The following is a 13,568-nucleotide window of genomic DNA, read 5'->3' on the forward strand; positions in this document are numbered from 1 at the left end:
CGCCCCATATATATTGTGCATTGCACGACGCGGTGAGAGAGCGGATGTCGTTCGGCATCGGTACCTGCGTCCGTCGTCAGCACGGTTTGTGGGAAATGTCCGGGAACGGGGAAATGTTATGTATGAATTTTGCGGAAGATTGCATTCCCAAGGCGCAATGCCAAGTCCACACAAAATGTTTTGAGTTGTGAGGGGCAGCGATTAAGAGGCGTAACGGCAAGGAAACCAGCCGCGGCGGGTGGGTGCCCTGAGTCAAACAAGTAACATGTTGGGTTATGGCTTGCGGATGGCGTCAACAATGAAGGAAAGTGGATCTGAAGGCGGGATTGGAGGCGGCAGGAGGCAGGAGGTGAGAGACAAACGCTCCGAGTTCAACGCTCCTTCCTTTCTTTGTGTGTTGTGTGGGCTATTCCTTCCCCCCTTCTCGTGCAGATAGATGGGAAAGGAAAGGGACGACCCAGATATAACAAAAACTCATCATGAGCCTCGTCCCCCTCCTTTGACGAGCTGAGCTCTGTGGGTTTTGTGAGCTTTGTGCCGTTTCATCCCTTCTCAAGTTGCTGGACAACTCGCTGGGTGATTCACTCCCTTTTTTCTTCTTCCCAAATGCCACACTCACGCTCATTATCAGAACAATCATGTCTCCTCCCCAATGCGGATTTCGGTCATGAAGATGGCGATAGATCCAGGCGTAGTCTTGTTCTACCATACAGTGAGCCACCTGCTTACCCGATCCAGATATTCTCTTCCTTTTACGCTCCCAATCACTAACCACCCCCATAGCATTTCCTTCCAAGCATGGAGTTCACTATCATCAGGACCCCGAAGGAGCCCTCCCTCCCACACCAGCGTTTGACGAAAATGAGTCCATTTCCTGGACCGACCTCCCCAGCAAAACCCAACTTCTCATTCTTTCTCTCTGCGGCCTCTCCTCACGACTATCCAACGTTCTCATACTCCCCTACCTCTTCCACCTCGTCCGCTCCGCCGTCTCCACATCCAGTACTCTCGATCTATCAACGGACAACGACGACTTCGTTGCCTACTACACCTCCATCCCTACCACAGCCCTGGCGTCGACTTATGCCGGTGTATTGGTGGCCGCTTTTCCGCTGGCTCAACTACTTGTTTCTTTTCTTCGCTGGGATAAACATGGCGGGAATCTCTCCATCGTTTGGAGCCTAGCCATCTCCGCGGTTGCAAGCCTGGCATTTGGGTTCAGTCGTTTGTTTTGGGCCTTGTTGCTTTGGAGGACGGTAGGCGGGTTAACGAGCGGGAGTGGTGAGATGGCGAGGAAGATGGCTGGTGAGATTTTTGGCGAGGAGAAGAGATACCAGGACAAGGCTTGCCAGGTGTTGTCTGCGGTAGGAAACGTGGGAGTGGTGATTGGGTTGGCAATGGGCGGGCTTTTGGCGGAGCCGGTAAAGACGATGCCGGGACTGTTTGGTGCAGAGGGGGCGTTGAATTGGAGTGGGAGTGAGGAGGGAGTGAAGTGGATGGTTGAATATCCATTTGCCTTACCGGCAGTCATGAATGCCATGTTGCTTGGGGTAATGGCCATGGCGGTTACGACACGGCTGAGAGAGACGATGCATGACCAAGACCACGTCGGAGATGGTACTGAGTGTCTCGCACAGAGACCTTACATCCTCTTGAACGACACCGAAAACCTCTTTTCCGACCGTTACCAAGAAAAGTCCCGAGCCAAAACACCTCTCCGCTCAGCCCTCACGGCCCGCACTATCCCCTCCTTAATCTCCTCCTTCCTCCTAACTCTCCACACCTCCGCCTTCGCCTTTATCCTCCCTCTTCACCTCTCTATCCCTTCCTCACCTTACAGTCCCTTCATGTCCAACTCCTCCCACTCTCTAGTTCCCGTTCTCTTCCGCTTCACCGGCGGACTTTCCCTCTCCCCCTTTACCATCTCTCTCTATCTCTCCCTTTTTGCGCTTCTCGGCCTTCTCTTCTTGGTGTTCATCTACCCGCGGTGGCAGAACCGGCTGAGCACCATGGGCTTGTTTGAGCTGTCGCTGGCTATCTTCCCTTTTGTCTATCTGTTGACTCCCTATTTGTCTCTGTTCTCCTGGAGCCACCAGGACACTGACAGCATAACGGGATGTGCCGGGATCATGAAGTGGATTGCTTTAGGGGTGGTGATAGGGGGGCAGACGTTGGCGATGACGATGGCGGGTCCTAGTGCTGAGGTGTTGCTTGCTCAGTCGGCGCCATCGGACGAAGTGCGGGAAAGGGTGAAGGAGGTAAGACAGTTGGTGACGAGTTTTGCGAGCGTGGTGGGACCGGTTGTTGGAGGGGTGGTGTACGCGAAGGGGCTGAGGGACGGGGTGATCGGTACTGCGTGGTGGTTTTACCTCGTTGTCGTGGCGGTGGTGGCTGCGGCGTGGTGCGTGGGTGCTCAGGGGAGAGTATATGAAGAGCCCATGGATGATGAGAAGAAGTAGATGTGGGTGGTTTTGGATATGTGAAGACAATGGATGGGCGTTAATGCTTGGGATTCTGTTCGCTTCTGACCTTCGAATTAGTACGGCTACTTGTATGATGTATGATGTATGACTAGAACTAAGACCGTACGACTTGATGAGATTGTGTCTATGATATTGTATTTTCACGCACCTATGCATCCCTCCGAGCATGCTGTTCCGCTAAACCAAGTTCTCTGCCACTCCCTCTCACAGCTATACAGCTAGACTCGGGCTCTTACTTCCGGTTCTTGATCCTCTCCTCATGAGCAGCTATCACGCCATCATCGGGAACCTGACCCTTATCCTCAGGCCGCCTAGTGTTCACGTAGCCCTCCCCTGGGCTGGCCCAGGCGAAATCGATCCAACCGCCCAATGCTGGCCACATCTCGTCCTCCACCAACTTCAAGACCTTCTCCTGACGCTCGGATCCGTATGCGCGTCTCTCCTTCTTCTCAACAGTGGCCAGCTTCTCCAGTCCTTCCAACACGCCATTCCACTCCGCAACCGTCTCCTCCAGCTCGGGAATCGACGAGACACCGCACACCGTCGGCCCCACCTTCAACGAAGACCCGGGACCAGCATCAACACCAACCCCAGCCTCCGCGCCAACTCTCGCCCACTCCTCCAACGCCCAGCGGATGGCCACACTCTCCAACCTCTCCCCCTTAGCCGCCGCCAACTCGCCCAGCTTCTTGCACGCAATCCTCAGCTCCGGCGGCGACGGATGCCACTTAACCAAGGGACTCTCCTTCGATTCCGGATTCGGCGGGATTCCCTTCTGCGTCAACAGCCCCATGCCCAACATGGACGCATTGAGAATAACCTCCACCCCCGCCTTCTTGAACCTCTTCAACACACTTTCCTCCTCCTTCTCCTTGCTCTCCCTCCTTCCAAGTAACTCATCCACCGCCAACAACCGATTCTGCACCGTAAAATGCCCATAACTCAACACGGCATCCAACGGCTCGCCCGTTTCCTTCAGGATCATCTCCGCCAGCTCCGCCAGCACTTTCACCGGAAAGCCACTTATCCCTACATGCTTGACCACGCCTTCCTCATCCCGCAACCGCCGCAATTCTTTGACGGCAGCCAGCACTTCCTGCGCGGAAACGAACTCGACGTCGTGCATGTACACCAAGTCCAGGTACTGCGTGTGTAACCGCTGCAAAGAGCGGTAGATGCTGTAGCGCACCCACGCGGGCGAGTAATCGAACTCGTCGCCGGCTATGCGGCCTGCTTTGGTGACGATGAACACGTCGGAGCGAGGGAGTGGGTGGGTTGGCGAGGTGAAGAGGGCGTTGAGGGCGTCGCCTAGCAGGATTTCGGAAGGGCCGTAGTAGGGCGAGGTGTCGAAGCCGCGGACGCCGAGGGAGATGGCGCGCGCGACGATGGAGCGGTAGGGGAGGGCGTGAGGGTCGGGGACGTATTGCGTGTTGAAAGTTGCGGTGCCGAGGAGGAGAGGGGGGAGGGTTGATTTGAGGGCGGCGGCGGCGGCCTTTGAGGCGGCGGGTGGGGAGGGGGTCATGGTTGTGGTGTTATGAGCTGAGGTGAGGAGCCGTCTGTGAGATGCTGTGAGGGTGAACAGACAGCTTCTGTTTTCTTTTCTGGTTGATTATGAAGTTGATGAGCTCTTGAGATAAAAGTCAAGTGAAGCTGAGGAACTGTAATGAGAAAGTTGTCAGTTGGTGAAGAGAGGGGGGGGCTTTCAGACACTTTTAATGCGGGTCTCTAAGAGCTGTCGTGATGGGGAAGTGGGGTTTCCATAGCTCGTGAAACCTCCACAATTGGTGATGCGCGAGGATCCCGATGGGGCATCTGAATAGCTTCACATCGTTCTAGCCCCCTTTGGCCTGGTGGACGGGTCTGGAACTACGATCCCCAGGTTCTTTGAAGTGACAGAGGCGGCTCTGAGATATTGGAATCGGATAAAGTACTGAATCTATCTCAATAATGGAAAGTTTCAAGCCTTTCATGGGAACCAAGAAGAACCTCCAACCTTGCTTGATAAACGCTGAAATTGGAGAATCCTTGGCTCTCACGGCCCTGGAGAATTGGCGCCAGTGCGGAGGAGCGTCCGCTGTTGGAGATACCCCGCCCTCGGTGCAAGACACGCCGTTTGGTGGGATTTTGGGCAGTGGGCACGGACCAGGTACACTCTGATTTGTGGTCGCGGTTTCGAGCGGACGAGCATTTTCTCCCTTCTTCACTTCGATTAAGTTGGACATTCTTAACGCCTTTTAGACGGGAAACTCTCTCAGGATAACATTTTGCCAGTGAAAAGCTCGACATTATATATCTCTACGTCCCATCCTCCAAGATGCAGACGTCTTGACGGAGTGTCCCCTCTCCCTCCATGCTTTCTCCGACTTGGCTTCGCTTCAACATCACCATGATGAGAAATTAGAGCGACCATCACAACACAACTGGCACTCGTGCCTTTTTGGTCCAAAAAGAGCCCTTTCCACCTACCTCCATCTTCTAGGGAGGAGCTCACCACTTATACACCAGACCTGAAGCAACGCCAAGATGGCAAAAGCAGCAACCCCTTGCATCCCGCCTTCACATCTTCCTAACTCGGGCTATAATCTGGACCACCTCATATATCGGAAGCTTCTTCAAGAAAACCACACTGATTAGCCTAAACCAAACGAAGATCCTCATACGGCCATATCAGTTCCCTCTTCTCCCGTCTCTCGTGGCTCTGGCTCAATTGCTCCGAAAAGCATTGCTCAACGACCCAACCAAACGAGATTGAAAGGTCCTTCGTCAATCGTCCCGTCTCTGGCTATTTACATCCAAATTCGAAATTCATCTATATCCCACGGCATATTCATATATATCCTGGGCATAACCACTTTATCCCTTTCCAATCACCACCGGCGCACTACCTAACCAGTTGCTAAGCAAGACGTCATTCTCTCGCGTTGACGATGTGTTGACTTCCTTTTTAACAGCTTTCAAGTGAAAATGGCCTCAAGTGTGAGCTATGATTGTTCGAGCGTAGGAATTGAGACAAGACAATCACACAAGTTATTACAAAACCGGGTCACGCAGGCTATATATCATGCCGAGCATGTTGATGTCAGTCACGTCACGTTGCAAACTTCTCAACCATTTACCTGGAACCAACCGCACATGCGTCGATCCCACCGTCTCAACCGTCTAAACTGAAGTAGCCTCCAAGTCTGGATCGGCTCCTCCCTTCATATCCCGCCTCAGCCTCGACGGGCTAGATGTCCGGTCACAGGTCCATGCTGGAGTAGCAGCTCCAAGCCGGGTTTGTTGTCTTGGTAGCATGAGAAAATTATTCGAATCATGCGGTCTTGCCCTTTATGTCCACGGGGAACGATCCTCCAGGGCTCCAGAGCACTTCTTAGCCTGGTGTTTATGATGTTGTCTCTCGACCGTTGGCTGGCCTCTCGAGGCTCACTACTTATAAAACTCGTGTGGTCTTTTGGTTCCCGCGTCTCTGTTCACCCCATAATTACTATCCTCTCTCTGCATTTATTCTGGTTGAGCTAGTACGTACGGAATAGAGACTCTCTAAGATGCATCTTCCACGACTCGCAACAGGCCTAGCTGGTCTCTTAGGAATTAGCAAGCCAGCTCTCAGTAGGTTACATTCATCCCTTCATCTCCAAAACCCCTACCTAGGCACCTTAAACATGTCTAACCATTTGCTTCAACAGCCCCCAGACAATTCGAACCAGACTCCAGCGTCTACATCGATGCCGAAACCGGCCTGACCTTTGCCTCCTACACCAGCGACCGCAGCATCATCTTCCGCGTCGCCATCCCCGACGTCATCCCCGCCGACTTGGTTTATGACACCGTCCTCCAGATCGTCGCTCCTATCACCGTCGGCTGGGCCGGGTTCGCCTGGGGAGGACACATGACGTATAACCCGCTTGGTATCGCGTGGGCAAACGGTAAAGAGGTTGTGCTTTCGCCGAGGATTGCTTAGTACGTTTTTTTTCTCTCTTTTTCTCCCGTCCCCTTGACCTCCTCCTCCTCCTCCTCCTCCCCATTTTCCTCTTTTCTTTTCCCCTATCCCTCTGTCATCACTAACACCCCCTCTTCATTAAAAAGCGGCTACTACTCCCCACCCACTTACACCTCCAGTCACTACACCCTCCTAAAAACCGGCACCCACGTCAACGCCACACATTTCCAAGTAACCGCCAAATGCACCGGTTGCTCCTCCTGGGGCGACGAGTCTATCGGGTTCAGCAATATCGACCCGGAGTACCAGACCACGCTTGCCTACGCGTACGGAGACGCAAAAGTCGATACCCCAGCGGATGTGCAGTCGACTTTTGGGATTCACGATAGTTTGGGACATCCGATTTACGATCTGGCGGTGGCGAAGAATAAGGATTTTGCGAAGAAGGTGGCTGCGCTTGTTGAGGGGAAGCCCGCGAGTGGGGGTGGGAGTGGGGAGGATGAGGTTTGTAAGGAGGAGTGAAGGGGGTGAAAGGGGTGTTGATGAGAGGGGATGATGAAAGGGGGTAGTGCATGGTTGATGATTATGGTTATGTGCTGTGGGAATTGGCGTTGTTGGCATTTGAAAGGCTGAGGAGGTGGAGGTGGAGATGGAGAGGGCATAAATACATATATATACGTTGCCCGCACTACTGGTGATTGTGTTGTGTTATATACGAGAGAAAAAAAAAGGCAATGAAGTGAAGCGCTAACTAGCGATTCAGCTGTATGGTCTGTGTTTGTGATATGGTGAGAAATTCCGATTTACCTACTGTACTCCCAACTATCTCGAGAACGCAATTCTCCATTCTCTCCGTCCACAAGATTCCTTCCTTCCGAATTCTAGCAGGAGACGAAAAAAATTAAACAGAGCAATTTCACGCCGGGTTGTCAAAACGCAAAATGTAGACTCCAGACTCCCAACTCGTTCGTCAATGAACAGTACAAACCCATGAAACCCCCCTTTCATTCCATTCCATTCCCGTTTCTCGATCGATCGGTGCTGACTCCTAGTTTAAAAAAAGAGAAGAAGAAAAGGACCGCGAATGGACAGCGTAATGTGATGGCAACAGTGACCAAGGAAGGAAGAATATGGTCCAAGAAAGGTAATGGTAGTACTGGTAGGCAGGTGGTGGTTGGATATACAAAATAAATCGGCTTGTCCTCCTAAATGGTCCCTTCTCCCTCCTTCCCTGACACATGATACACACGAAACGAATCGAATCGACGGTGGTGGTATTTGGTAACAGTGTTGCCCCCCTGTTCTTGTTCGCCCAACAAACAATCTTCCTTCCTTCCCCTTTCCCGTCCTTCTCCTCAGCTCAACCAATTGAAACCACTCTTTCCCTGATTTCCTCCTGCTCCTACACCAAGAGCTTATCTTATCGGCTCTTGCGATTTATACTGTTTCTCTATGACCATCTGTGCCTTTCCTAGCCTGTGTTGTGGGGGTATCTGCTCCCAGTTCCTGTGTAATGTTTTGTTTTCTGTTGCTCCTCTTGTTCTCGCTGTCGGCATCCAATATCACTGCGTGACCTGTCTCGCATGCTCCACAGTGGTCTCGTTGCCGACATGCTTCGAGTCGCTGGTAGTACCGACGTCTTCGACCGATGTCGCTGGTGAATCGAGCGTGATGGTGAATCGCGGCGGCTGCGAGTGCATCTCCGAATCCTGCTCCGAGAGACCGGTGGTCTGTGACTCGAAGACATGCTCCACATGCTCGCCGGCACCTTCACCCGACTTTTTCGAGTCATCTTGTCCCTCGGTCGCCTGCCCGTCAGCATTGATTTGACTGAGCCGCTTGCCAGCGTGCTCGCCCTCGATGCTCACGTCTACTACCTCGGCCAAACTACGGAAGTTGAACAAGGGCTCCGTGCTGGTGCTTGGGTCCCTGTCCTGCTCGTCGCCGTCTTCACTGACTGCACAACGGCCACCTAGACTGAGACCACTCGCATGGGGATCCTGGAGGTTGGAGGGCGGCACATAACTGCCCTGGTTACTTTCTGCCGCAGACGAAGAGACCGACGAGGCGCTGCTCATCTGGCGCAAATGCGACGGTCCGGGAGTCGGTTGGGGAGACGGATTGGGGCGGGAGGGAGCAGAAGCGTCGTTCGCCGCGCCCGCACTTCTATCAACGCCCTTACCCTTATCCTTGGTGTTCGAATCTGGGCCTAGCGCCCCAGGAGCTGCAGTCGACGACATGGCGGCGCCCGTAGATGCCATAGCACTGGCTACGCTGGCTTCGACTCGGAGGTTGCTGGCAGCACTATTTCCACGCTTCCTACCGAAACTCAGCCCAGGTAGACTCAGGCTACTTCCACTGGCCGAGCTGTGTCCACTGCGGGTTGCCTCATAAGGTCCGCCCTGTTTCGCTGCGGCTTTGGCTGCTGCCTTCTCTGCCTTTTTCTCTGCCTTCTCCCGTTCCTTTTCGCGTTTCTTTGCCTCCTTCTGTTCCTCCTTTTCGGCCTTCTTCTTGCGCTCCTCCTCTGCAGCCAAAGACAATCGAATGGCTTCCGCGAACATCATCTCTTCGAGATCTTCCAATCTGCTTCGTCGGTTTCCGTTACCGCCAGGACCGGCAGCGCGATCTGTATTGGTTGTAGTACCAGCAGTAGCAGGAGCAGCTGGGCTGGTACCCCTGTTCTCATCGCCGTTACCAGGAGTAGCCGATGCTGACCCAGAGCCTCCGGTATTTCTACGCCCGAAGCGGCTCCTAAGCGCGCGGGACTCGTTGTTGTTCATCATGAATGCTGCTGTGTGCAAAGCTGTCGCAGCAGCAGCGCGTCTCGCCAGGTGCGCCCGTGCGGCCTGCAGCTTGTTTGCCCATTCTGGCCGGACTCTATCCGTCAGAACGACATTCGGTGCGTTGGCGGATATTGACTGGTTACGACGACGGCCACCTGGTAAAGTAACACCGGGGGACAGAGATCCAGAGTTGACCGAACTTTCGGATGACATGGCTGCGCTTGTGCTTCCCAGGGCTAGGGGTGAAATTCCATAGGTCAGACCGCGACGGAATGGCGGCGGCTCGTAAGTAACGCCAAAATCGGGTTGCGTGCAGTAGGGGCAGCAGGCAGGCTCGGATACCAAGAGTCCGGCGGACTCCTCGGGGTTGTTATTCGGGTCGTTCTCGTTGTGTCCTTCTGGGAAATGCGGATCCGGCCGCTTGATCTGGACGAAGCATTCGCTGCAAATGGGCTGGTCGCAGCAACGGGTGTGGTTCAGGTATGGCGGGTATGTCAAGAAGCAGATCGGGCATTCGGTAGCGTTCTTGTAGAGGAAGACTTCGAGAGGTTGTCCGTTGACAAAAGGGTCGTTGGGCAGCATGATTTCGCGGGGCACGATTTCCGTACTCGAGGCATTGCGGGAACTTCCTCCTCCCAAGACCGCAGCAATAGCCTTTCCCCGTGTGGGCTTGAAAGGAGAACTGCTCCCTTTGCCGGAACCGGGAGAGGGCAGCGCAGAACCCGGATTGGATGCGCTATGCTCGGAAGTTGTCGACAGGCTGCGACCGTCCATCGGCACTGTCAAGTGGTTGATATTCGAATTCGCGTCGGTCGGTGAGGCAGGTGAGCGCGGTCGTGGAATCAGTTCATCCGAGGGAGTTTCGCCGGCGGCGGGAATAGGCAGGCCTCGTGCGGCAGCGATGATTTGGGACTCGGTCCAGTCCCCGTCGACATCGTTTAGTCCTCGCCAGAAGGGAGCAAGTTTACGCTCAATCTAGAAGGATGGTACGAGTTAGCATTGCTCGGATAGGAGCTGTTCGTCCCAGGGCTTTGAGCACACGTACCATCAACTGCCTGACGATCTGTTTGTTAAAGTCCTCAGGCCCGACGTAGGTGCCCATGGTGACGAGATAACCACCATCGACATGCTCCTCCTTCATGCTCCGCTCTCGCTCCTGTAGCCGGGCAACCCGCTCCTTTTCCAGCCTCCTGGCCTCCCTTTCCTGTTTCGTCTCCTTGCGTTCATGGCGCTCGTCGGCATGCGAGCTCGAACCTCCTGCAGCGCGCCCCAAAAGCCCGGTGAGATCGTGTCTGGTATTGCGGTTCCTCCTAGATGACTCTCTGCCAGACTGTGTCGACGAGCCTGCACCGGCGTCGGCGAGGGCGGAGTGGAGGCCACGGCGGCCGCTGTCATCGCCGCGGGACTCCTTTGTGTTTGCGTTTCCCATGGTGGTATTGGCGACTGGCGCTGATGTGACCCGCCGGGGGCCGATGAGAGATGCGAAGCAGGATGGCGCGAGATGACGGGACTGTTGTTGGGTTTGTCGTTGTTGTCTTGTCGAAAGAGGTGGTACGTTCGTAAGGGTATCCGGCTGGCGGGGGCGCTAATCAGAATGACGGAGCAGATCAAAAGCCAAGCCTGCCAGCAGCAGCAGCCGCGTGTAGTGGGTGCGCTAGGTGGATGCTCCCGTCTGCTCGGTTGCCAAATGTCAACAAGCTTCAGTGCGCGGGGCGGACCGGGTACGGTGGCAGGGTGGAGAGGAGGCCACACGAAGGTAGGGTCGGCAAGAGGATAGACAGTTTAGGGTTGAGGTATCGGGATGCGATGGCAGGGCTACAGTATGGGGAAAGACGGGTTCGAAGCAGTCGAGAGAGTTCGGGGTCCAAAGTGATATTTTTCGCACTCCGCAATTGATGGGATGTAAAAAGAGGCAGAAAGCAGGGCCAAGCAAGGCACGGTGACGAACGGAGGGCCGTCGTTGCCGGAGATGGCGGAGCTGTCGGTGCGTTTAGATCCAATGGGGTTGTGCTACAGCACGCGCGCTCATCCTGGCGGCGTCCAACGAGAACTTGGTGTCAGTCGCCCTGGAGCGGGCAGAGAAACCGACTCTGATCTGGGAAGGGGTGCAGATGGAGCGATCTCCGGTAGAGGGTCCAACCGATTCGAGGTCCGATGCGAGGTTCCAATCGGGGGAGGGGGTTTTCGGATGCTTGTTGTGTGGGAGCAGGTTGGAACCTGATGCCGATGGCCACCTAAGAGGCAGATGTCAATGACAATCAATGACAATGACAAGGTGACAACGAAGAGACCGGGCCAGCGCGGTCGCTTTGTTGCTTGTTGCTCGTTCGGATAACAGTTGAGCTGTGTAAGCGTACAGCGAGGGTATCACGCAAACCACCTGCTGACAACAAAACAGTGAAATGGAACCTGAGCCGAATGACGAGAAGACAGAATGGACAAAAAGTTTGCCTGGAGGAATTCAAGCCTGGGTTTGCTTGCTTTGCTTTGCTTGAATCTCGGAATGCGGGAATCGTTCAACTGCGAAACTGGGAAGTGGGAGTGCCAAGTGCCAAGAGAAAGTCCACCTGCACACAACTTGACACCACCTCACTGAATGCACACACTGCCACGCGCCCACGCCCGCCGCTTCAACCGCCCTGCCAAATTCCGTGCAGATTGAGGTTGGGGTTTGGGGTCTGGGTCTCAACGTCCGGAGTGAGGGTTACGTATGTATGCACGGCATAAAAGATTGCCTGCCGCCGGTGAGGGAAACCCTTGATCTGGAAACGTTATCACTGCCGTCATTTCCTTTGCAGATCCTCAATCCCTCAGACATCACAGTCATGCATTTCCCTTTAATCTTCACGTTCATGTGGCAAGCAATCAACCCCTCAATGTTGCTCCAGATTGCTGTTGTGTTATTCCGGCTCCGGGTGGAAAGAGCCAGACGCTATTTTGGTAGCCATTCGACGCAGAATCTGTTAAAGCACTGACGGGAACGCACCTATCCCCACGGATAAACGATTGCCGACTAACAGGGCTCGCGAGTCGCAACTACACCAACTTCTATCGTCAAGGAAGATCATCCTAAAGCGGACACTCTCCTCTCGCCCACGCTCTACCTCTGAAATCCAATAATCGCTTGTACAATGTCCCTATAGATGGTTCATTCTGTCAATTCCCCAGCAATGGACGTCGTGTGACGAGAAACGGCTAGCTGGACCGTTCACTTACGCTAGACCAGTCTTCGTCACCAAACCATAACGACTGGAGCTTATCACAGGATTTAGGAGTGGATATGGTCTAATGGTTATCTGAGCAGATGTCCGTCTTCCTGATGGTACTGATACATTGACAGCATAGCCGCGAGTGAAAACTTGCCCGAGCCAGGCCTCATCCCACATGAGAATGATGAGATACCGCACCGTTTGACAGATCCTTGTTGATCGTCTTGTTTCTCAAGGAATTGACGGTTTCTTGGTAGTACCTTATCCACGGTAGGCGAGCTCACGATTAAGGACTTACGCGTCAGCTTGTTTTTTGGGTCCAGCTCGGGAAGTTGTTCGCAAGGCGAACTTGCAGACGTTGTCTGTGTCACCAACATAACAGAACAATGAGGCCGAGGTAGTCAACAACTACCTCGGTATGATGATACCGGCCTTGAAGGAAACAAGTTAACCGATAGTATAAAACCCATGCGCCCTGTTCAGCACATGTAAGTCAGTCATCCTCATGCAGGTCTTCTCGTATACCCCAGTTGACGATCAAAGTTCATGCCCACATTTTTCATCGACATGTAACTCAGACATATACATGATATGGGTGACTAGGAGAGCATAACGTCGAGCTTTGATTCTAAATGTTAGGTCACTTGAAGATAGGTGTGTGGCCAAGTCAAAGTCTCTAGCTTACCCTTCCACACAGATGACTACAGAGTCAATTGGCTTTATATGCTCTTCTTGCTCACAAGAATGATAGAGCGGGTATAAAAAGAACAGGCATACGGACTTATAGGGGATAGCGACCAGGTAGGTGTGTGATTGAAGTTTACAGTAGCGAGAAGCATCTGATCCGATCTGAGAGAGCCGCATTCTCGGTGTTGTGGTTCTTATGTGCTACTACCTAGTACTTTCAACACCATTCTCAAAACAACAGCAGTAATGTTCCCCAGGGGACTATTTACTACAATGAACGAAATACCAGTTCAGACGCCCTTCACAGCTCTTCACTTTTTACCTTTACTTCCTCGTCAACTATTTCATCCTCCCTGATGTCTCGTTGTTGTTGAGCTTTGAAATTGCGCCACCAACCCTTTTTAATCCCGCAGCTACACGGTTGACATCTCCCGAAACAAAATAGCAAATGCACCGGCTTTTACAT

At 53.5% G+C, this 13,568-nt stretch overlaps 4 protein-coding genes across 4 annotated transcripts; 2 read left to right on the forward strand and 2 right to left on the reverse strand.

The window, feature by feature from the left end:
• Nucleotides 1-480: 480 nt before the first annotated feature.
• Nucleotides 481-2,459, forward strand: SMAC4_03308 (uncharacterized protein; the record flags this gene model as incomplete). The annotated part of the gene is made up of 2 exons (XM_003352942.2): nt 481-712; nt 784-2,459. Exons 1-2 carry the CDS (start codon nt 607-609, stop codon nt 2,457-2,459), a joined length of 1,782 nt encoding a protein of 593 aa, XP_003352990.2. The 5' UTR covers nt 481-606.
• Nucleotides 2,460-2,715: 256 nt separating this feature from the next.
• Nucleotides 2,716-4,005, reverse strand: SMAC4_03307 (uncharacterized protein; the record flags this gene model as incomplete). Its single annotated transcript, XM_003352941.1, has 1 exon — nt 2,716-4,005. One exon carries the CDS (start codon nt 4,003-4,005, stop codon nt 2,716-2,718), a length of 1,290 nt encoding a protein of 429 aa, XP_003352989.1.
• Nucleotides 4,006-5,891: 1,886 nt separating this feature from the next.
• SMAC4_03306 (uncharacterized protein) lies at nt 5,892-7,058 on the forward strand. Its single transcript, XM_003352940.2, has 3 exons — nt 5,892-6,092; nt 6,170-6,443; nt 6,570-7,058. Exons 1-3 carry the CDS (start codon nt 6,029-6,031, stop codon nt 6,943-6,945), a joined length of 714 nt encoding a protein of 237 aa, XP_003352988.1. The 5' UTR covers nt 5,892-6,028; the 3' UTR covers nt 6,946-7,058.
• Nucleotides 7,059-7,357: 299 nt separating this feature from the next.
• On the reverse strand, nt 7,358-11,699 carry SMAC4_03305 (uncharacterized protein). The gene is made up of 2 exons (XM_003352939.2): nt 10,252-11,699; nt 7,358-10,181 (listed from the first exon to the last, which is right to left on the reverse strand). The coding sequence occupies exons 1-2, from the start codon at nt 10,633-10,635 to the stop codon at nt 7,986-7,988; spliced, it is 2,580 nt and encodes an 859-aa protein (XP_003352987.1). The 5' UTR covers nt 10,636-11,699; the 3' UTR covers nt 7,358-7,985.
• Between the last annotated feature and the right edge of the window lie 1,869 nt (nt 11,700-13,568).

The sequence above is a fragment of the Sordaria macrospora genome, chromosome 7 (assembly GCF_033870435.1).
Source record: "Sordaria macrospora chromosome 7, complete sequence".
Classification (NCBI taxonomy): Eukaryota; Fungi; Ascomycota; class Sordariomycetes; order Sordariales; family Sordariaceae; genus Sordaria; species Sordaria macrospora.